General features: G+C 32.2%; 1 protein-coding gene across 1 annotated transcript in view; it reads left to right on the top strand.

Annotated features, from left to right (window-relative positions):
* LOC130894286 (uncharacterized) overlaps positions 1 to 25,116 on the top strand; it is a 462,711-nt gene extending 437,595 nt beyond the window's left edge. The window contains exons 30-33 of the mRNA XM_057801000.1: positions 11,124 to 11,245; positions 12,767 to 12,922; positions 18,074 to 18,211; positions 20,686 to 25,116. Coding sequence (XP_057656983.1) covers positions 11,124 to 11,245; positions 12,767 to 12,922; positions 18,074 to 18,211; positions 20,686 to 20,859 — 590 coding nt within the window. The 3' untranslated portion in view covers positions 20,860 to 25,116. The remainder of the gene's footprint in view (positions 1 to 11,123; positions 11,246 to 12,766; positions 12,923 to 18,073; positions 18,212 to 20,685) is intronic.
* Positions 25,117 to 25,790: the final 674 nt, after the last annotated feature.

Below are 25,790 nucleotides of genomic sequence, written 5' to 3'. Positions count from 1 at the left end.
TGTATATTTTCTTATTTTTACATAATAGGACTAGGTACACAAAATTTTTCTCAATATACTGCCAGAAAATTCTACTTATATTTTGACTATGTATTATCTTGTTTTTGAAAAATTGATATTTCAATAGAAATTCAAATTTTTTCCTCCACTTGCTAGTATTAATAAATTTTCAACGAGAAATTATAAGAAAAAGAAAAGATTACAAGATTGTAAAACTTCATATTGTGAGGAAATTTTATTTCCCCAGAGTGGAGACAACTGACCCCACTTGTCATACAGCTGGTGTGAAATTTTCCAGAAAGATGAAGACGATTGAAATTTCGTGACGTTTAAAAAATGATCCTGTACGGATCAATGGTGTAATACAAGCAGCGATTAGTTTTTTATGGTTATTGAATGTGTTCGCATTTGACAGGCTTTCTAATGTGAGATATTACAAATTAGGTACCCACTGAGTTCCACATGCGTTATCCAATGAACACAAAATCACACGAATGATATGCTACCTCACATGTCTTTAGCATTGGCATTTTGGATAACACCACTTCATTGATTACAACGTTACAGGGCAGGGCAGGGTGTATAGCAACTATAATTCATTTGGTATTATCCTGATCGATTACATGAGCCTTTGCAAAATAATGAACACACTTTGTTAAGGTCAGGCGAACCCATTCGACGTAAATAACCGGGCATTTTGTTTGATGGTATTACCCTCTTGCATGACAAGTCAAACTTCACACTGCTCAAACAAGGTAGATTTTTTGCGATTATTTAGGTAAGAAATTTGGAGCTATAAAGCCAAGACCTGGTAACTATTTCCTGTTTCCTAATTGAAGAGGTGCTCAATTCGCTTCAAACAGTGTATAAAGTGTATAAACATTCGCTGACATCTGGTTCAATTGGGAGGAATCTGATTTCTACCATAACAAGTTGATTTGGCGTTCTGATTAGTGCCTAAATAGCCTCTTACGTCTCCTTTGTGATCTCTGTAGATTAAAGAAATATTTTTTAAATCACTCCTTGATATTTCAATCGTTTTCGTAAAATAGGCACGAAATATTTTTTTATAACTTAATTAACGTTTGGACCTTATTTGAAAAACTTGAAAATAACATTGGCAATTGTTATCTGCAATTAACTTTTGATATCGCTCGAGGTGCCGTTGTCTTGATTTTCATTAAATAATATTAGAAAAGATATGCCGAGACGTAGCTCGTCTTAAACAAGTTGGTTCGGCTTTCTAATAAAAGCTTAAATAGACTTTGAGATTAAGACCGGTGTCCCTTGCATCCGATTTCCTATGGTACGATTCCAAAAAAAAAATATATATAAATTTCGGACGAAAATGCTTTGTATGTCTCATGTGTTTTCGTGAAGGTAGATCACCTATCAGCTAATTGCGGATACTAACCCAGAACGTCAATTTTACGTTCAATTTTCGGTGGAAATTTCAAATATAAAACATGATATACAAGAGCTTCGTCTTCAATTAGAAAATTTACCTGTTTTGAAGCTTGCAGTCCAATTTTTCACGGTCGCATACAAAAGACATTGATCACCAAGAGTATTAAGCATATCTTCTTATATCTGCTTTTCCTTAACCCTTTTAAATACAGGTACTTGATGATGGCTCGATACTTCAATTTTTCTTTTAATTTATTACGTATCTCTGGTTCACTTATTTGACGTCAAACTTTACACTAACACTTCTAATAAGTTATTGTTCGTTGCTATGGTAACGCAATATTTTGTTTATGCATGGAATTGGTCTAGGACAACTAGATATCAATACATCCTCGTACATGAATGTTAATTTACTAATGAAATAAATTGAATTGAACATGTTTGTGTAGCTAACAAAATATATAAAAGTAATACGTTATTCGCATTACGTTTAAAGCTTTTTTGCTGCACTTTCCGATAATCTAAATTTATTTTGATTTTTTCAAATTCAATAGCTGATATTCAAACTCGAAGCAAATGAACAAAACAAAATTATATTAAAAAGTTAAATTGAATAACATCTGATATTGGATAAAGTTAAATAAAGTTCAACACTTCCATGTTGGAGGGATTGTTGAAAATTTTCGGATGAAAATTCGGCCTAAACTTTCTGACCAATACGATCGTTGTCGGATCATCCTACCAATCGAAAATCAGATGCATGGTGTACATCACCTTAAATGGCAAAATGGTAGGAACATAATGTATCTAATTCTCTTCCTATTTTCTGTGAACTACGCTCATACACTCGCGGTGTCGATGTCGTTGTCTTAATTCTAAGTAGATAGTTTTTCCACTAATCATTTGAAATGTTTTCCCAAGTTTTTTGTTTTCGTTAGGGGTATATTAATATCTAATGCTTTAATTATATTTAATACTTTAAAACCAATTATTCTTACAATATTGGTTCAGTGTTTCAGGATTATTTATATATTTAATATTATGTCCTTTTACATATTATTTTAATTTTATATTCAATGTAGTTGAGGCCGATTCAACAAAACAGTAATAATGAAAATAATTTATTTCTATTCTCATCATTCTGCTTTGCCTTTGTAATACCGTTGGCCAAAACTAACTTGAATGAAATTCATAAAAAACGCATTGCAACCCCAGCGCCTTTACGTTTGTGTTGGTTCGACTTTGCTAGTTTATTCATTTTAATTTACTCAGTCTTTATCATCGTAATTACGTTTGTAAAAAGTTGCGTGGCATGATTCAATTTTGTTTAGAATCTTTCATGGTATACAAGAAAATAAAAGGTTTTGTAATAATATATTTTTAAAACTTTGAAAATATCATGTTTCTGGACTCTACAACTAAACAAAAGTTTTTACTATGCTCGATAATTATTGCAAAAGCACATATATGTTACATCACTTATTAACTTTTGTGACTGACATACGCTGCCATTGACAAATACATATGACGTTAATGAAGTACGAACTTTCAGACTATGTGTAAAATTTCATGACATTTCGATTAGTCAGAAAAAATCGACAGCCATTTAAGTGGAGCTACTTTTGTTATTTTCAACACAATGGATACAAAACAATGTCATGTGTTAATTTATCATTACTTCTTGATGTAAAAAATACTGTACAAACTCAGCAATGGGATTCAAAGTATTATCCGGACTCTGCTCCATCGAACAGAACCATTTGTTATTTGTTTGCTGAATTTAAACGTAGTCGTATAGACACGTGGAGAACGTTGGGGTCGTCCATTTGAGGTGGTTACTCCAGAAAACATCATTATATCTTATATCTTATTGTAAATTAAAATTGCGTGAGATAGCTGAGGCCGTAAAGATATCAGAAGACAGTGTGTTTACAAATATACATGAACATTTGACCATGAGAAAGCTTTTTTCAAAGTGTGTGCCGCGTTTATTCACAGTCGGTCAAACTCAACAACGTGTTGATGATTCAGACCAGTGTTTGGACATGTTTACACGTAATAAATCAGATTTTTTGCGTCGATATGCGACAATGGATGAAATATGGATCCATTACTTCACTCCGGAATCAAAACGATCATCATCTGAGTGGACTGCAGCCGATGAAACACGTCCGACGCCTCCAAAGTCTTCAGTATTTTGGAATGCGCATGAAATATTGTTAATCGACTATCTCCAAAAGGGAGAGACAAGCGAATACTACATAGAGTTGTTGGATTATTTGAATTCGGTCTTCTCAATATTTATACACCGTATTCCAAGTACCAGCCGCAGAATGTGCTCGAAAATGAAAATTCCAGACTGTAGTACGATAGGTCCATTATCACCGATAGACATATGACGAATAACAGACCTAACATCGTGATGTTTGATAGAAGAGTCAATTCAGTCCTTATTGTCGATGTAGCTACAACGAACACTCATAACGTTCTCAGCAAACACCGGGAGCAACTGGCCAAATATGCGAATCTCGCGATTGAGATTAAACAAAAGTGGCACAGCGAAAATATGGAAATAGTCCCAGTTATTATATCAGCAACCGGCTTCGACCCAAAGACCCTGCACGATAGCATTGCCAAACTGGAAATACCAAAAACACCTTCGCCGACATCCAGAAGGCTGTAATTTTGAATACTTGTCACAGAGTGCTGAAGCTCATTATGTGAACCGAGCCTAATCCTTTTTATACTTTGTATTCGGGATAGGAAAATAATACCGGCTATAAGCTGAGTAGTGCATAAGTCTTTCGCATAATAATAATAGTATTCAATTCATCTAAGGCAGGATTGAAATAATAATAATAATCTATACGAAATTAATGATTGACAATAATAGGGGACAAAACATACACATTACGATAAAAATATTTATTTACATATGTCTAGGACTATTTCTTTTTTATCATTTCCATATTCCATTCTATTTATTTCTCCAAGTAAACTTTTGTTCTCTACATTTGATAATTAAAAAAAAAGTGTAATGTCGGGTTAATATATACAGGGTGTCCCACGACGAGTTGAAACTGTCTGTATATGGCAAAATGTTTCTAGTAAAATCATGAAAATTTCTACGTTTGGGTTTTCGGATACGATCTTTTTAACTAAAATATTTTCAAAGATGGTCGACTTCCGGTTCTACTGGAAGTCAACTGTAACTTTACTGTTTTAAATGGAACACCCTGTATATTAATACATTTTTGAAATCTACGAATAGTATACTTTAGTATATTTTTTTATGAGGGTATCCTTAAAGACACGAAAATGGTTTCTATTCGGTTGCTTTTAGCAAGGTTAGACGTATTTATGTTGATAAATTTTTCATTTTATACAGGGTGTGTATAAAAAGTGGTTTAACATCATAAATATCAAATTACTTTATTTTTTGAATAGAACCACCCGGTTTTTTATTTCAATTCATTCAGGAAGAAAAAAAGGCAAATTCGGGTATATTCTCCTATACCTATACCCGAACCTTACCATTATCCAGATATTAAATATTTTTTGTAAATTTTTAGAGATGCAAGTGTGGTCTAAATTTTATTTGGACCCGTTGATACAGGGTGCGGCAGCATAACTTCCTTTTTTAAAAAGTTCGCCATTTAGTCGGTAGATGTCGTAACGGAGTGCTAGTGGTCTCGTTCGAGAGGGGGGACTATAAAGTTTTGTCCCGGCACAGTTCAGTCGCCATCATGCGTTGGAACAGTGAGGAGCGTGCGTTTGCCGTTGAGGTTTACTTTTCGAGCGGATGTTCTGTGATCGCAACCCAGCGCGCCTTTCGGAATCGCTTTAATTTAGCCCCCTTGGCCCCTGTCCCGGACCGGAAATCAATTGTTACGTGGGTCACTACGTTCAGACAAACTGCAAGTGTGACAAGACGAAGAACTGGAGTCCCTCGGCCCATTAGATCACCGGAGAACATTGAGTTAGTTAGAACTTCAGTGTTGCGATCACCACGGCGTTCTGCGCGCAAACATGCGTCTGCCCTTGGACTTTCCGATCGTTCTGTGAGGAGAATACTTCATGATGATCTTCATTTTCATCCATACAAGATGGCAATTGTGCAGGAACTTTCTGAACGTGACTTCAATTCTCGGAGGAACGCGTGTGAGGTTTTTCTGGAAGTCGTTCCTGAGGACGCTATTGTTTTTTTTAGTGATGAAGCCCATTTTCATTTGTGTGGATCCGTAAACAAACAAAACATGCGCTACTGGGCTGATACCAATCCTCGACAATTGCATCAACGGCCTTTGCATTCACCTAAAGTCACAGTGCGGTGTGCAATTTACTCACGTGGAATTATTGGTCCCTGGTTCTTTGAGGAAAATGAAGTCACAGTGACAGTGAATTCGCACCGGTATGTAAACATGTTACAGGAATTTTTTTTCCCACGGCTAGATGAGTTGGACTTAGGGGACACTTGGTTCCAACAAGACGGAGCAACGGCACACACTTCAAGAACATCGATGGCTGTTTTGAGGGAACACTTCCCAGAGCGCCTTATCTCAATTAGGGGCGATTTGGAGTGGCCAGCCCGCTCTCCCGATTTGACCCCTTGTGATTATTTCCTATGGGGTTTTTTGAAATCCCGTGTGTATGTGAACCGTCCAAGGACCCTACAAGATTTGAAGACGAACATCCAGGAAGAAATTGCCAACATAACGCCTGCTATGCTGGCAAGAGTCATGACAAACGCCAGAAATCGGTTTACTCAGTGTATGGAGAATGGGGGACGTCACCTAACTGATTTGATCTTCAAAACTCAGTAAAACAAAACTTTATGTATGTGCCTGTATTATAAAAAACGAATAAAAATTTTCTGATTCATACAATAAGTTTTATTAACTTTTGAAAAAAGGAAGTTATGCTGCCGCACCCTGTATAAGCACTAAGAAATAAAAAAGTATTTTTCTTTATCTGGTCTAGGTCAGCAAACTCTACTCGTTTGATAAAGTCGGTTAGTTTTAAATTTTAACACAAATTGTAAGAATGGGGATGCATTTTATGTTTTCGTTACGGTGAGTCGACGATTTGCTTACGGCAACTTATGGATGCTTCTGGATAAGCAGTGAAATAAGAAACAACATTAATTTCGACATTATTATAGTCAACAACTGGCTTAATTCGATTGTTGAGGATTCCTCTAACAGTATGCGAGTTTGGTTGTGGTCTAACTGGATATCTTGCAGCAAATAAAGTACATGTTCTTGTAACAACTTTTTCACATTCACCTTGTATTAAAAGCAAATTTACATAAACTTCGTTATTAAATGTTACTAAAAGTATACATAAAAAATTATAACTTGTTAAAAAATACAATAATAATTTAAAACCTCAAATATCTCGGAAACGACTCAAAGTTGGAATAGGATTAGTAAATACAATTCGATTTGACTTTTTTTACAGCGTTTGACAAGATAAAGAAAAATACTTTTTTATTTCTTAGTGCTTGTATCAACAGATACAAATAAAATTTAGACTATATGTGCATCTCTAAAAATTTACAAAAAATATTTGATATCTAGATAACGGTAAGGTTTAGGTATAGGAAAGTATTCAGGTATACTTTCCTATACCTTTGCCTTATATTTCACCCCTGAATGGATTGAAATAGAAAAAACCGGGTGTTTCTATTTAAAAAAATAAAGAAATTCGATATTTATGATGTTAAACTTTGAACACTCTTTATACACACCCTGTATAAAATGAAAAATTTTTTAACATAGATTCAAATACGTCTGACCTTGCTAAAAGCAACCGAACAGAAACCAATTTCATATCTTTAGGGGTGTTCTCGTAAAAAAACAATTTATAAAGATCAAATTTTTTTACAAAAAGTATGCATTTATCGAAAGTGCTTTAGACAAAAGTATACTAAAATTTTACGTAGATTTCAAAAGTTTATTAATATACAGGGTATTCCATTTAGTCATCGTTACAGTGTCCTGAAATTCTTGCCAAATGCAAACTACAGATATATGTAATTTTATTTCCATCTATAACCTAATTCACCTTTATTAAAAAGTTGGAAATTCAAGTCAGTTTTTTGAGCAATTCTAAAAAGACTGTTACCTTGTTGATTTCAATAGATGTATACCTCAGGCTATTATATCATTAGTTCGTGCTGTTCAAATATGAAATCAATAATTCTTTGCTTGTTGACAATCTTAATGTTTCAACTGAAATTTATTTTGATTTAATTAGTCATTCGAAAACTACGCATTATTGCTATTTTGAATATTTTTTGTTAGAAAATACCTAACAGCTTTCGAGTTTACTATAAAATTTGAGGTAGAAAAAATTTAACCCAATTTACCGTTGCTCCTTCCACATTGTATGGTTGTGCTGTCAATATAAAATGCGGGATTATAGTGAAAAAATAATCACTACGGATTTGTACAATGTTACGAATTAGAAATTTGCAGGTACCGCTTTTTTGAGATTTGCTTAAAACTGACTTCATAGCCTTATTTTCAAAGGGTGCTAGGTCCCTTAAAAATTTTTGATAAAAGTGAATTAGGTCAGATGTACTCAGAATCCCATGTTTTATCTGTAGCTTACGTTTGCCAAGAGAGCTCCTGAGCACCCGTATTTTTGAAGTCAAGGGAAACCTAACTTTCAGATATTTAATTTCAAGAAATAACAACGATGATAAGATGTTAGTAATTTATATTACAAAACAATATATGATAGTCATGCTGACCATTTTTTCTATTCACTAATTCATTAATTGAATTTTCAATGACTAGTAGAATGAACTCATGAATAAAAAATTAAACCTCATTTATTATAATAATTAAACACCACACATGTACAATTAGTGATGTTTATTCCAGCTGACGTGGATCAATTTCAATTGAATTTTTTGTAGAAACGATTTCTCCTTCCATTATTTTAAAAGCTATATTTTTTTTTGTTTTCTAAGGATGTTTCTACATATCTTTCAGCGACATTACTCGATTTCCATCCACCATGGAAAAACATTTTCCATTTTTATATAAAATAAAAAACCGGTGATGGACTACATTTTGAGGTCGAAGTCGAACATATTTTCAGACGTTATTCAAGCAGCCAAAACCAGCGATGTTTCCTCTAGTAATAGCAAATTATCTTTGAGTTTTTTAGTTTTAGTATTCGGTATTTTTATCGTTATGAACGTTTCTTCGTCAACTACATCACCAATTATTCTCTTCGACAAGCGCCAAACACACGCACGATTAAGGAAACCTATAAAAATAATATGCTACTTGGAAATGTCACCATATTTATGTATAATATCTCACCTTCATCATCAAGAATTGATCATCATTGGCTTCTTTCAAAAGTCTCTGTTTATTTTCCTTTGAAAATATACTGGATTTTTTCGGCTTGGGACCTTCAATTTTCCACTTAAAAAAAGCCAATAGATATGATTATGTACTTATATCCACATTTTTCTTCACAGATATCATTGATGATGCCTTTTCTTTTTCAGTTTTCCCAGCAAAATAAGCTAATATAATTTTCTCCGATATATCATGGAATATTTTTGAATTGCACCAGTCTTCTAATCGCTTATATACTTTTTCGTATTTATTTCGGGTACTAGGGTTTGTATTGCGTTATTTGCAGCAAGTTCTATATCAGAATCCACACTCTCATAGTCGGAACTCATGTCGATACAATTATACCAAACTGAAGTGAACCGCGTCAAAATTGACAGTTTGGAAAATAAATCAACAATGAATGCAACGCTTGCTTGTTACATGATTCTAATATCATTAATTTCAGGAATATTGTCTTATTTTCAGTAAGTAATTAAGGTGATTGGTAGTAGGTAAAATAATGTAGTATATTCGTATCGTAAATTCATATTACGATATTCAATGGGTTATGAAACGAGGCCCATCTTATTTTGTAATCTTTACGACCCTTATATCGTAAATATTTATTAACACACTTCGAACTTTCCTCTTAGATTCCACCTTTTCAAACCTGTGCTAATTATTTTTACACCAAACTATAATACTTCTGACTGTGCCAATTAAGTTGAAATTCTTCTCAATAAATTTGTTTGTTCTACTGATTAGGAATACGAGGTTCATTATTTAAGTATTCAGAACTGACATTTTTGGTATTGTACGTATTCAGAACGTTTTGACGTAGAAAAATTTTATGTGTTCATTAGTCATTAAGAGTGGCGTGGCTCTCTTAAAACAAAAACCCCTCCCTAATTGAGGGAGTCAGAGTTTCTCGGTAATTTTGCAACACATCAACCTTACGATCACTTTTATTTTTTTTTTTGTTCTTACTGATTTAAAGTAAAATGTCCAACGCAGATTTTAGAGTTATAAGATTTCGATTTGAGAAGGGATAGTTCAATAGCATGAAATGCGAATATTTTGGGAGGGATTATAATATATTTTATCATTTTTATTTTTTCTTACTAACAGATGGGGCCAAAGAAATCGCCCTCTTAGAAAACCCTATAACTTGCAAATGGTAACAAATGTTAATTCGGTTTTGACATTTGTGAAGTAAATAATCGCAGAATCCAATTCAATAAGCGATGAATCGGTTCACTTCTGAAGAATGGGGAATAATTGTTTCCATTTTTTTGCGCAACAATTCGAGGATTGTATTGGCGCATCGTGGATTTCGTCGCAGATTTTTTTGCCGTCCGGCACCAACTGGACAAACACTGTGGCGTTTAATGGTCACTCGCCTTGAATATATTGGCACAACACGAGATCTTCCCAAGGCTGGATGGCCCAGAATCAGCCGTTCTGATGAGAATATCGCTGCTGTTGCTTAAGTTGTCGAACTCCAGAACATGACCAGATTTTGTGCCACCCAATTAGGCATTAGGTAGCGGTCATTACGCAGAATTTTGGTGAAAGATTTGAAGAGGTTTCCTTACAAAGTGTAGACAATGCTTTTCGGTATTGACTACCAAACGCGTTTAATATACGCTCAACCTTTCCTGAATATAAACGAAGAGAGAGATGGGGATTTTTCAAACTATCAGTAATTTCCTTATCGATTAAGTGAATAAATATAATAATCGTTTTTGAGACAACGAAAATCCGTGTACCACCCAAGAAGAACCGTTACATACGCTCAATGTTACTGCATTTTATGCTGTTTGAGCTGGAGGAATCATCAGGCCATTTTTTAGAATGCAATTGCCCAAATTGTAAATATAAAAGTCGCAAACTGCTCGAGCCATAACCGATAATGTGAAGAAGGCATTTTCGAAAAAAAACTTTGCTTTTTGTAATATGCATTGGCCGGCCATATCACGCGATTAAATCATTATAGACTTTTTTTAATGGTTTTTTGTTGAAGTTTCGAGCTTACGTGAACAAGGGATCTTGAGGCCCTTAAGGAGAATATTTACTAAAAATGCGAGAACCTGTCGCCCGAAGTTCAGGCAAGAGTGATGGGAAAGACCATGAGTCCTCTTCATGGAATACATTTTTATGGGTTGATTGAACAATTTCACCATCACAAAGTTTTCAATCAAAAAAATGTACAGCAAATAAATATTGGATGATTTCTTGTCGTACTTTATATTTTCAGTACAGAAATACCAACCCTCTTATCACTACTTGCCAAATAAAAGAATTTACATTCCTCTCTATTTCTTCTTTTAAAACATTTCTTTGTATATTTTGTTACAGAACCTCCAGCAGATCCTCTAACATGTTCTATAATCCCCGGAAAAGAGACTACTATTGAAATTGCTTCGGACAACAAAGGACTAGGCGTCTTTTTCGTCGGAGGAAAAGACACTCAAATTCAGGTAATATCCATTTTTTTTTTGCTTAGAACTATTATAATATAATCGGTATAAAGAATTAGTCTTCTCTGGAATCATATCTTAAGGCATAGCGATTTCTTAGTCTAGGAGGTAAATTTTGTAGATGTAATTCTTTAACGCTGAGCTATACATATACTGTTGATTGGCGTGAAAAAATACATTGTATATTTAATTACATTGAAATATTCAAATATACATTTTCTTCAATAAACACATAAATACCCACAGAAACTATCTGTACAATAATTTTTATATGAATGTGGCATTACAATCAATGAACGTTATCAGTTTCTTTTAGATCTTTTCTGGGTTTATTCTATATATATAACGAATACTTTAGCTTCGATGTAAAGTTTATCATACTTGTTATTCTCGTTCAGGAGTAATTTTAAGAATGTATTTTGCGAAACTTGTAGTCTTATAGTGTGTTTACGAAACACCTCCCCAGCCTATGATTCCATAACTTAAATGTGTTTCCACTAAACTAATCTATAAGCCAATCAAGTTTTAATTTCTACAAAATTCCTTTCAATTTTCAATTTCAAGTTGTACCAGTTTGTGCCTTTATAGACGACCACAGCAAATGATAATTTGTCCCATTTTCTCCAATAAAAATATATTATACACGTAAATAATGAATAACAATGGGCCCAAGATCGTTCCTTGAGGCACTCCACATGTCACTTCTTTTGTCTTTTATTTTGACCTGTTGGTTTTGATTTTCCAGATAACTTTCAAAAAAACTATATGCTAGACCTCTTATTCCTAGGTCCTCTAAGGTTTCTAGTAAAATGGAATGATTGATGGTGTCGAAAGCCTTTGCCAAATAAAAAAAAATCCCTATTACTAGTTTATCTTTATATATGCAGTGTTTGTTAATAAATGCGTTGCATCTTGAGTTGACTTATGATTTCTAAATTCAAATTGAGAATTTGAAAGTAGATTATGCTTTTCCAAGAATTTGTTTACTCTAATTTTTAAGATCTTTTCTGATACCTTGGTTAGGCTTGTTATCAGTGAAATTAGGGGATTTGCCACATCATTCCTATCTCCAGATTTAAAAAGTGGTATTACAACACTGTTTTTAAATGCTTTTGGAAATTGCCCTGTTTCTAGTGAACTGTTAATTATTATTACAGTGATTAAGCATATCTTCGTAAATCTGCTTACCTTAACTCTGGTTCACTTTTTTGACGCAAACTTTCCTCTTAATATAATTATCCTCTTTCATAATATATTTTAACGTCTCTGAAAGAGGTATAATCCCACTTTTAAAATAGTTTTCGCTTTCCTTAAGCTAAGAATAGAACTACTTACTTATAGATGTGTAACTGACAACAGTAATTATTACAAGTATTTTGTAAACATATTCATTTTCTAAATACTATAAATACTTTCTAAATAGTATAAAGACTAATCTAAAAACATAAAGCGATAGTATAAGCCTGCCATAGTATACTCATCATAACCTAAAAATAATGTGCTTAATTATTTTATTTTCAGAATGCTATAATTATAGTGGAAATATATCCAGGTGGTTCAGCAGATATAGATAAACGTCTGCAACCTGGTGATAATATTTTAGATGTAAATGGTACATCTTTGAAAGACGTCTCCCACACAACTGCTTCCCAAGCTTTAAGACAAACACTGCCAAAGGTAAGAAATCACTTATATTAATTTTTCATCGTAAGATGTTGATGAATTTATATATTGTAACAATGCCATATAAGTAGTTTAATTCGAGGTTAAACCTTTCTCTTCTGATAGAGAGAGAAGATCGTTGTAATAATTTAATTTGGGGGAAATATGAACATATTTATTTTAGGAATAGCCTTGATATAGGAAAAAATTTCCTCTAGAGAGCTTGATAATTTTTGGAATGGTCTCTTTTTATATGGTGCTCGCTTACCGTGTGTGTTAAAAATTAACTAGAGAATAAAGTACGTCAAAAAATAGCTCAACGAACCAAACATCTTTTGACGTGTGTTGAGCTGATCAGTATGCGTAAAGACGGATACAGCTGCTGTATTATTACTTGCCAACGGCGTATTGCCTGGTTTCCCTGTAACCAGATGAACTCGTTCATTAATTAATGATGATATAACAATGGAAAGCTGCTAAGTTACTTAGTAGATTAATTACTTTGATTTTGAAATCCCATACTTGTTGAAAGCGTCTTTCAGGAGCCCAACTGGTTATCATTTAAATGTATGCAAAATATGTAACGTGAATTTTAAAAATTATGAAATTTTTTATACCTACTTTTAATACCATTTCACGAAATTGATTGACGAATAATTCACTTTATTTGATACAACTAACTATTATTGTGTTAACTATATTACAAAAAAACAGATTCATTAATTTTTCTGATTTTATGGAATTATTTTTCAAATGATTCATTTTTTGCCGGCTCGAAATATTTTCTCAGCTGCACAAATGTAGCAAATAACGTTTTCATGAGAGCGGTTAAAGTCATTTTACATATATCATTGTTTCAATTAAGATAATATTTCCATCCCCAAGGCAAAGCTAAAATGGAAAGTGATTTAAAATTCTATCTAAAAACAACAAATTTTCCGCTAGTGGAGAAATTGTGGCAGAGCAACAACTTCCTATCGGCATACTGAAAACATATTTCACATTACAACTTCAAGGGCAACAACGTTTCACGAAAACTCTTCAAATACTTCTACTTCCACCAACGTGAACAGTAATAAAGTGAGTTACTACTTAAGTTTGGAGATAAACAAATAAAAACAAACATTTATAATTGGACATGCCTTTATTGTTTTTCAAAATATTCTCCGTTAAGATCAATACATTTTTGCATTCGTATTGTCGAAGTATTTTTACCATTTTGATTGAGGTACCTCCAAAACATGTGATTTGAACTCATCAACCGCTTCTTCAGATGTAGAAAATCGTTGACCTCTCAATTTATTTTTGATCAGCGGGAATAAAAAGAAATCAGTGGGTGCCAAATGGGCGGAAGACACATTAATTTGATGTTTTGACAGTTCAAAAACGTTTTTGTTTTAACTAATGAGAAACAAAGCTCGCATTGTCGTGGTGAAGAATGCTTCGTCTTCGGCGATTGGTTTCACTGACTTCTTCGAATACTTCTGGCAAACAAATGCTAGTTTACTTATCAGAATTGGTCGTTCTACATTGTTTTAATGGAACAGTACCGACTTGTCCAGTTATTCCCAAAAAGCAGATGACCATTTGCCTCGAAGTGCTTCGTGTGCGAACAACTTTTATTATGTCACATGACGATCTAGCAAATCAGTTTACGCACAGCATTGCTATTTTCTGGTACAACACCTTCACAAAATTTATTCTATTATAACGAAGTGCGACCACGATTGAATTCGGAAAACCAGCGAAACACGGTGGCTTGAGATGGTGCTTCATCACCAAAAGTCAAAGAGAGGATCGGCACATTGCTGTTGGTTCAATCCAAGTCAAAAGTCATAAAAATGCTCGCGATTTTATTTCATTTTTTAACCATGGTGCTTCAACACAACTTTTTATGTTTTGTTCGTTATTATTATCTGCAGCTGAAAATACATTTACAAGGTGCTCTGCAAAAACTGTGGCTTTTTCTTAATTTGTACGAGCCCATGTCATATTTGACTCTAGTCTATCTCTTCCTTTAATGACATTTACCCCCTCAGAAATTCGACAACAAATAAAAATCCTAAATTCCAAGAAAGAAAGCTTCTGGGTATGATCTAATAACAGGAGAACTACTATAGAAGCTATCAAGAAAAGCAGAGGTGGTGTTAACAGTAATCTGTAATAGTATATTGCGCCTCCAATAATATTCAATACAATGGAAGTATGCCCAGGTTATTATGATTCAGAAACCTGGCAAACCCGCAACAGAAGCTAGTTCATATCGCCCTGTAAGTATACTCCCAATAATGTCAAAAGTACTAGAATGACTACTTCTACGTAAAATCCAAACAGTTGTTCCGATAAACGAACTCATACCACAGCACCAATTAAAACAATAAAAAAATAAAATAATTGAAACAACTCATAGTAGAAAAAAAGGTGTGTGCTGAAGTATTTCCCGACATACAACGGACGTTCGACAGAGTCTGGCATGATGGTCTCCTCTACAAACAACTATACTTTATTTTGAAATCTTATATCACCGAATGCTACTTTGAAGTCAAATTTGAAGGCACTTACTCAATTTACCATACGATAGAATCTGGAGTACCTCAGGGTAGCATTTTAGGCCCATTTCTGTATCTGATATTCACAGCAGACGTTCCAAGCTCAGACGATACCTTCATAACAACCTTTGCAGACAACACGGCAATCATGGCAACAGATGTAGACCCAACTGTATCTGCAAAAAAAGTACAAAATCATATAAATTAGTTAAAAAAATCCATCAGAGGAAAATTAACGTCAATGCCAGTAAATCAGAGGAAATAACATTTACAATAAGAAAATCTGTCCGCAAATGTTCATCAACAATATTCTTATTCAGATAAAACCAGTTGTCAAGTACTTAGGGTTGAGATTAGATGGAAAACTTCTGAACAAAAAAATATGCAAACTCAACAAAAGGTCACAACTAAAAATGAAAAATGAATTGCTCATCAAATTTTGTTGTTTTGTGAACAAACTACAAATTTGGGTTAGATCATTTTTTTTATTTCGGCAGTACCACGTGTCGACCAATGTTTTTAGAATCAGTATTGTAGTAAATATTTCCGATAGTTCATTTTTATTTGGTAGTTGTCTAAAATTTGTTATTTCTCATTATTTGTAATTTTTCCAAATTCTTAATAGTACTAATATTATTAAACTTATACTTTATCCTAATCTACCTATTTCATTTCCCTATCCCCTTTCAAATGTTCGGCATAGCGCCCCAAACTTACTATTAAATTAGTTCATCTCCAGGATCTCTGTTTAATTGTTCTCTTCCTTGCCGAAGTACTAACACCGAGGTTCCGAACCCAATCGGTCGTTGCAATTGTTGCCTTAAATCGAGGGTAATCGATTCACGACACCTAGCCACAACTGAAGAAAGACTTTCCATTTAATTTGTTCTCTATATGTATATAGCCATGTTTGCTCATGTAAAACACCTCAATGTTATATATTGTGCAGTATACAATAGTCACTGCATCATTTAATGTAGATGTATGGTCAGTTCTCTTATATGGTGTCGAAGCACGGACTTTAAAAATATCTACCACTAATCACTTTGAGGATTTGAAATGTGGTTATACAGACGCATGCTCAAGATACTGTGGACAGCTATGCAAAGAAACGATGTAATCCTTAACAGGGCAAATGCGGTTCGTGAGGTAGTGGATAACATTAAATACAGGAAAACAACTTATTTGGGAAATGCGTGGTAGCCGGTTTAATATCCTCCAGTTGATTATGATGGGTAAAGTTGAAGGTCGTAGAGGAATTGGAAAGCCTCTTGGTTGAAGAATATAAGACAATGGACTGGGATAAGAGAAGCAGGACAGTTATTTAGACTGAATGAAGATCTACTTCATATTTCGATAGTAGGCGGCACAAACGCCTTCAGATAGGCCCATCGTGTCACACTTGAATTTATCGTTCGATGGTTTTTGAAAAGCCGATCAAGCACTTTGGCTTAAAACCTTAGACGTCAGTAGGCAAACTGAGAGGCTTACCCAAGTGCTTGAACTGCGCCCATAATGTGGAGATGGAGTCATAGGTAACCGTGTTCGGTTGAAATACCAGTCACCAGTCGATTTCACACCTATTTGAGTGGAGTAGTTATTTAGTAAGAGAGACAGGAGACTCATTTATGTATGTCTTAGCTTGTCTCCCATATACCTTTACCTTTCAAGCAGTCCATTGAGAGACGTGATAGCAACAGTTTTAGTTGTGGCAAGAATAGGTTCTGGGCTAGATCTTGCAGCCATCATTCTCGAATTCTTGAAGGACTTTATTACATTCCAGTGCAAACCTAGAGCAAATTATTTCAGCTGTTATATTACTCGATGGAATCGTGCTTCCACAAGATCAAAAAGGAGATATATTTGTTCCACTGGACTAAACAGTCACACATAACACTGATTCGTAGGCATAGCGGTTGACATATTCTATGATTCAAATTCAATTCTCTAGTAATTTTGTAGAAAGCTGAGAACCAAAATCCATTTTTTTGCAACAATAGGTTTCTATAGATCTGTAATTTCCTCTACAAATGTCTTCGATACGTTGACAGGTGGCACCAAAATCAACAAAAAAATATAATTTCCAATACATATTTTTACTTAATTTGTCTTAATTACTAGAACACCCCCCTTATTCACCAGATTTGTTTCCGTCCGACTATCATCTCTTTCCTCAACTGAAAAAAAGTTTAAAAGGTCGTGAATTGTCTTTCAACGAGGAGGTAATAAAAGCTGTGGAGGTCTGGTTTGCAGAGCAAAAAGAAACATTTTTTTAAGGTGTAGAGACGTTGCAGGTTCGCTGAAATAAACGTATCCAATCAAGAATATGTTGAGTAATAAAATATTTTGACATTGAAATTTAGTTTGGTTCTATAGTAGGCCAAGAATTTTTCAATATATCCTCGTATCACTAAATTTGCTCATTCTTCACTATCAATTCATCATCAATCAAATCTTCCTGTAAAAATAATTCAGATCGTGACCTTTTCGAGATGAAGTAATCTGTAACATTTGCTGTAATATTATTTTAATCTCTTTATAGTACTGGTATTAATATATGTTTTCTTTATTTATTCTACTCAGCTTTGTGAATGAAATTGTACTTTTTACTTTGTAGATGAAAATCGTTGTTTATCGACCTAACACAATTGAATACAGTCCCATCGAAACTGAATTAGTTAAGAAACCAGGAAAAGGATTAGGAATAAGTGTGGTTGCAAGGAAATCCGGTAAAGGAGTATACATAGCCGATATTGTAAGTGATTTTGTATTAATTCTTATAATATGAATGTATAGAATTTTTCACAATCTAAGGAAGTGCTTTCACTAGCGAAACCTATATAAAATTCGATAAGACTCTAAAGTCGTTAACTCCTGGCTATTTATTGGGAGGCATTGTGAAGAGTCACACTATTATATTATAATACCTCGCATTTTTCTTATAGTTGAAAGAGAAATTTGAATTTTATAAAATTTCATAGCACGGAATGAACTGACACAGACCAAGTCTTTTCCATTGCATCTCATATATTAACTGGAGGCTATTCACTTTTTTAGGTCATGAAAAATTCTGTAACATTAATTATATTTTCAACCATAATTTTAACTATTGTCATCAAATTATATTCAATTTGAAAAGAAAATGGGAGAAATAAATTTATTTGAAATAATGTATTGTCTACTTAAAATATTAAACATGTCAACAGCAATAATTCGTACTTTATATCTGCCACATGTCTATTGAATTTATAATAAAACATCGACAGAATTGATCATATTTTTTAAAGGGACAAATACATACACATTGATGAAAATAGCAAGAGTTATATATAGCATGGGATGAATTGTTGTAGATAGGTAATCCAAGGTATTTTCGAAATTAATTCGTATCGGGAAAAAATTGTATTAGAAAAGGGCTTTCCGGAAAGTATGATCTAAGCGGTTGATTCTGAATTATAAGCCAAGACCAGATTTTAATCACAATTTCCGAACGTTCAATTTTCGGTGGAAATTTCAAATCTAAAACTTAATCTATACGAACTTTTGATTTAAGTATTTTTTTTTTATATATTCATAAGTTCTTGATGTGAAATAATGTCAGAAAGTAAAATATTTAAATAAAAGTGAAAAAATAATATCTAAATATTTAATTGCAAATCGAAAAAATTTCATGACCTTAGAGACTTAATAAAAACATTGAGCAGTTGTCTGCTTGATGATTGCGAGGTTATCGTTGCAGGCAACGTAGCGTGTACTGTTATAATACAAAATAAAGTGAATAAACTTTTTATAGGTTAAGTTCTTATACTATTACATAATCACGTTAAAAATTAAAAGCATAATTAATTTGGTTACTATAAAATATTGAATTAAGTTAAATTTGAATCTTACTTACATTAAAATGATCCTGGCAACAAAAATAATTACATCTCGCAGGATAGTCAAAACGACCAACACTTTCAAACAATTTTTGTTGTAGTATATTCGAATTTCTTGGCATCATAAAAAAACTTTATCAGATGGCTTTTGGCGTGGTATTTTCGCATCCTGGCATAAAACACGATTTATTTACTTTCTATCATGTGTTCAGTGTTTATTTTATACTTATGACGTCACGCAATATGGCGGTCTTGCTAATCTACCTACAAAATTTCTGAATTCTGAATAATTTGTTTCTTTATAAATATTGATCAAAGGATTGAAAACAAAAAAATTATAATAAAACTTGTTTATAAACTATCCAAAACTATTTTTTTTTCAAACCATGACTTTCAACCGCCATGTTTCTTTAGTGTCATCAAGTCTCCCCCAGATTCAACCAAAAGTGTAGCAGACAATCTTGAAATGAATGATATGTATATGAGTTAGTTGAAGAAAATTAGCCACTGTTTCGGGAACCTTATATAACTGGTTTTTACCCACAACCTTATACCCATAAAACAGGCGGCGATCCTTTGCCACTGCTTGACGAAGAGCTATGTACGTTGGGTAAAATTTAAGATATTTTTTAGTAACTAAAAATCTCCTGTTTACGTAATTATTTGTTTCCTTAAATTGCACAATTAATAAAGTTGCCAAATCTTCAATATAATTTAATGTTACCTGGCTGATTTCACATTCACATTCGACAAGCTTCTACTATCCCTAATACAACAACAACCTTGACCATTGAATAAACTTCATTGGGAACCTTAATTTAAAAAAAATACTAATTTGTTTATTCGTAAAAATCGCATCTAATCTAATTGTTTCTGTAAGGATTACAATTTTTAAGAACTTACGTTACTTTTATGTTTTCTTCACTTTGCTTGAATATGCAAATTAGTTAAGGATAATTTCTTGATAGTACAAATGAACACAAAGCGAATCATGTGTGATTTTGTTTTAAATGAATTAATTTTCTGCTACAATCAGGATTTTCCATAAATGCAAAAGCACAACTATTGGAGAATTTGATCCGCTCTTCAAAAATAAAAAAATTGACTCATTGACATGGTATAAATTGGAATAAAGCTATTTACTCCTTGATTTAATTGAAAGCTACCATGTTTCTGCCAATAGTATACATTTTTCGAGAGTAAAATATTTTCTTATTTTCTCTTCTCTCAATTATTTTCAAATGGTTTTTTATCAATTTTATCAAATTTTATTTTCCTTTATATTGCTGTCTTTTGCTACTAGTTGCTGGTATCTCATGGTTCACTTGTAATTAATATCTTTATTTTACAGATCAGCGGCAGTGTAGCAGAATTAGACGGTAAAATAGCTAGAGGCGATCTATTAATATCCGTGAACGGACATAACGTCGAAAATGTTGGCGGAGAAGAAGCTGGGGCCATTTTGAAGACTGCCACGGGAAGAGTTTCTCTAAAACTAAATAGATATAAACCTACAGCGAGATAATTCATCTATGTTCAATCTGTTATCTAATATATCGCATCCTAAGATTTCAGTAACGAAATTACTTGTTACTAATGATAAATGTGTTGAGTTTCTAAGCATATTGCCATAATTTCACAAGTACACATATTCGTTGCGATTTCTCATCAATTCGACTTGAAACCCGAAAGCTATAGAAATCCATCCTGAAAGTAGCAAACTTATTCTTTCCAAAGCAACAATAATCTAAATAAATTACAAATACTAATGAATGAAAAGTAGTATCTTATAGCTTAAAACAGTTAAGTAAGTGACAAGGTATATTTCGTTTTGGAAATACTGGGTAAACTGTATAGTAGAAAATAAGTATTCAAATGTTTATTTCCAGCTGTTAAAATAAAACATTCAAATTATTTGCTTCTATAGAAGTTCAGTCAGTTGGAAATCATATTTTGAACCTTTATATAAATATTTTTATTTATTGTTAAGGCTCTATGACAACCAAATAAGTTTCAAAGTACATTTTAGTGGTCAAGTTTCATATAATAAGTCTTAGTGATATTAGAATCCAGAATAAATTCAAATATTTTTAAAATTAAATATGTATAGAAATTGGTTATTATCTATCGGTTGTGGCAAAAAAAACACTGTTTCTTCTCCATTGTGAGAATTGAAAAATTTAGAAACACTTGTTATGTGATATATGTTTAGTTTTCTTAGATAAATTACCTATAGATTATGTTAAAATGAAGTAGAACATTTAAATATTAGTTTAATAAATATTGCAAATTTAGTAAAATATTAACTGACCAATTTTTGGTACTCCTCCCGGTATCTTTGCATCATTACTTTACCAAATATAGACAATATTCTAATATTAATGTCAAAACATCTGATAGAGTTACAAGAATCGTTTAAACGACTTGATTCATAAAAACAAGGAAGGAATACTCGCCTATGGAAAAATTGTTCCACAATCTCTAAAATTCTCTGGAAAGATAGCACCAAAATTGTATTGTATATTGAAATCCTCATAAATTATCTAAAAGCTTTGTAGTATAAAAACATATATCTCGTTAAATATCTTATGCCCAAATTCTACTTATTATTTTCAACAACATATACTAAACTGAAATTAAAGAATTCTTTCTATTAAGTCCTATTGACTGCGCCATTTGGGTATCTTCTACATTTTTGAGAAAATTGTCTACATTATCACACTAATATAAACATTTATATAGTATACCTACACTGCAACTATTCACATAATTTTTTTACTAATATAAGAAGTCATACAATTCTTTTTTTTTATTATATTATTTAATAATGTTTATATTATCATTACTCGAGTTTTTGTTATTCAACTTAGACAAAACATTTTTTCATTGATTCACAAAAACGTGGAAAATAAAATTGTATATTGAGTTTGGAGTTTAAGTGATAAATCGATTGTTACTTCATCTGCGAAACATACGAGTATATTATTATACTTAACCATATACTATAACCATACTGACTAATTCTACAGTGAGTATCTCTAAAGTTTGAATGTTAACAATTGAAAAGTCAAGATAAACAACTAAATAGAAATTTCCATCTAAAATCTATCTTTTTTCACGTGCATTTATACATTTTCATTCTAAATGCAAATTTTACTGTTGGTTCCAAGAAAATTCATAGCAAGATTTTGATAGGACTTGACATGTTTTTGAGTCCCCTTTTTTAATCTACTTTCTTTCATCTCTAATAACAATAGAATAAAAAAAATTAATGGTAAAATACTTATCAGTGACGTACGTTCGGAAAACAATATTTATTATTTATTTTCAAATCTTTCAAAAACAATTATAGATGAATTTTCAATTACTGGATGTATAAAAGTTGGACTTGTTGAACTATTATAACTGCTTTTTCCAGAAACTCACCTAAAATGTTATGGGACTAGTACCTGTAATAATATTCAAAAAAATATATTTTTTACTTTCAACATCCTGATATTTACAAGATTCCACATCTTCTGTTCTTCCTAATATATGGTATTTTTCCAGTTGTTGCTTGTTGCTTCGCACATTAGAAGCTGAGATACATCATACAATTTCAAAGTATTGTTGCTCTTAATTGTTCAATATATCCTTCGTTAAACCATGATTAGTCCAAATAAGACATGTTCCGCCTTTAGATGGATACATATTGGTTTTCCTTGATCAATAATTTTCTCTCCATTGCACTATTTCATCTTTATTTATAGGAACATGCTCTATTCAGCTCTACTAGTATACTCCTATCTCGCATAAAGTATTAAAGTGTTTTGATAAAGATCTAAATTAGGTCGAAACGGGAAAAGGGAGAAATGTGATGGATCGTCACGGTGAATTGGTGGAAGCCCTCGGGAATAATGCCATTTATCCTCTCTAATCCCCACACCATCCACCGTCTGTCTTCATCTATGAGCTGCTCGATAACGGAACGTGCCACGTCGGTCTGCACACAAACTAGTCGTATGGATAATTGCTCATCACTGTAGTATGACACACATTGCTAAAACTTTCCTATTCACTGTAGCACTATACAGTATGATAAAGCATTATTCCCGATGCCTTCCATTAATTCACTGTGACATCTTTGTAGAATGTTAAAAATATTTGATATAATTTAAACACTACCTCTCATATATATAATCAATATTACGTGTAACCAAATACCTCGTAGCTTATATCTGTACAACTGATTAATTTTAATAAATTGGTAAATATGTCATCAGCGTTATTTAGTCTTACAAGAATGCCTGATCTATGATACTCGCAATGAAATGTGAAACTTTACAATTAACGAGAAGAAGACAGTTTATAATAAATCACAGAAGGGTAATAATTGTGAAATCTTTATATCGTGCAACCAATGATGAATGGACAGACTACAATATATGTACCCCCTACCTTTTAGTCCAGGTGGAATCAATTAAGTACTTGTTGATTAAACCGAAATTGTTCAAATAATTGCAAAGAATTATTATTTTTCAACCGGACAATTTTTTTATATTTATTGAAATACAAATAAAAAAGGACTTTTCAAGATAAAGTTGATATTTTTAGAGATATGAATTTTTGAAGGTTGAAAAAATCTCGATTTTGGATACTTTTCACCCATGAAAAATATATTAAAAAAAATAAATACAAACAATATTTTTTTTCACAATTTCATACTATAGTTAATAACATTTCTAATAGAGATTTAGTTATACGCTGCATCGGTCTTTCTGTGTCCTGAATCATTATTTATCATTTATCTTAAAGAGAATAATGTTATTAATAATGAAATTGTCTACAATTTGTTTTGAACAATTTTTTTTCCGAAATCAATTTTACAAAACTTATTACTTCTGTATCAGTTTGTACTTTACACTTTTATGTTATTATCATAATAATTTATGCATTTATATCAACAATAATAAGGTATAATGGTATTTGTACATTTTTTGGAATCATCATTATATTTAAATAATAAAAGGTAAATGACGTATACGACGAAATTAACAATTATAAAATAGGTATAAACAATGGAATTTTTTTAAATCTCTATTAGGAATATTTTTAACTATGGTATGAAGAATTGAAAAAAATATATTATTTGTATTATATTTTTTTATATATTTTTCATAGGTCAAAAGTACCCAAATTCGATATTTTTCGAACCTTTTAAAATTCATACCTCTAAAAATATTAACATTATCGTTAAAAGTCATAGGACCTTTTTTATTTGTATTTCAATAAAGAATATAAAAATATCCCGTTGAAAAATAACAATTCTTTGCAATAGTTTAAAAAATTTCGGTTTAAACAATATGGCACGAGGCTGCTCCATAAAAACATGCATTTATATCATAAGGAAAGATACAAGTATTTTGAACCTTTCTCATTTTTCTAACAGTATCTATGTTTGGTGATTATTTTAATATAATGAACGAAATTGTAATTACTGTTAAATTTGACCAACTGAAATGTCACAAATTAGCATAAATTAAGGGTAAAAAGTTATAATTATTGTATATTTATAGTATGATAAAATCATACATTTATTTGTTGCTAGTCACCTCAATTATTCAATAATTTGCAATGAATTAATATAAAATTTATGTATTTTAAAAACAAACTGCACACTATTAAATATTATTATAATTCAGGATGTTCAACTCATTTATACTTGTGTAAAAACATGTTACCTATTTAATAAGAATATTGTTTATGTTCTACTACTGTTACGAAATTAAAAAGTTAACTTAGATTATATATCAACTTCCATTTATCATATTTACTCTCGGAGGTGAAATGGAGTATTGTAACACGTGAGCAACTAAGAACGGCCGTTGGCCATATCGCCCGAAACCTGTTATATTACAGCTTTAGAGGATAAATTATCAAAAAAAGTGGCCCCGATAAACAAGAGGAAATTATTTTCAAAATTTTAGGTCCACCACTAGAGGTCATATTTGAAAATATAGAATTTATAAACCAAAATTTTTTGACAAAAACTATGCATTTAAGTAGCACTTTATATCGAATTATTTGACAAATTTATCAGTATCTCTTCAAATAATAGGTGAAGAAAAGTAGAAACCATATTATGAAAATGCCTTAGGTCCGGTTCTACTTAGCTGATTTTTATAAACTTGATGTTTGAAAGACTTTTGTCCAGCAATACAAAATATATAAATTCTAATCAATTTTATTAGCAACGTGAATATTAGAAGCCGTTGTTTCATATATTCATATTTAGTAAAGTCCTTGTATTGGACACAAACGGTCGTTCACGGTTCATTGGTTGGTCTCAAGCTATGAAATTAATGGCGTATCTAATAAGAGAAGCACAGGAAACAGTGGTCTGTTCAGATCATCGAGCAATGTTATTGACTCTTGGAATATATGATGGAACATATATACCAAGACATAAGTTTTATG

Source organism: Diorhabda carinulata, chromosome 5 (assembly GCF_026250575.1).
Source record: "Diorhabda carinulata isolate Delta chromosome 5, icDioCari1.1, whole genome shotgun sequence".
NCBI classification, from domain to species: Eukaryota; Metazoa; Arthropoda; class Insecta; order Coleoptera; family Chrysomelidae; genus Diorhabda; species Diorhabda carinulata.
This window is presented reverse-complemented; position numbering and strand designations above follow the sequence as displayed.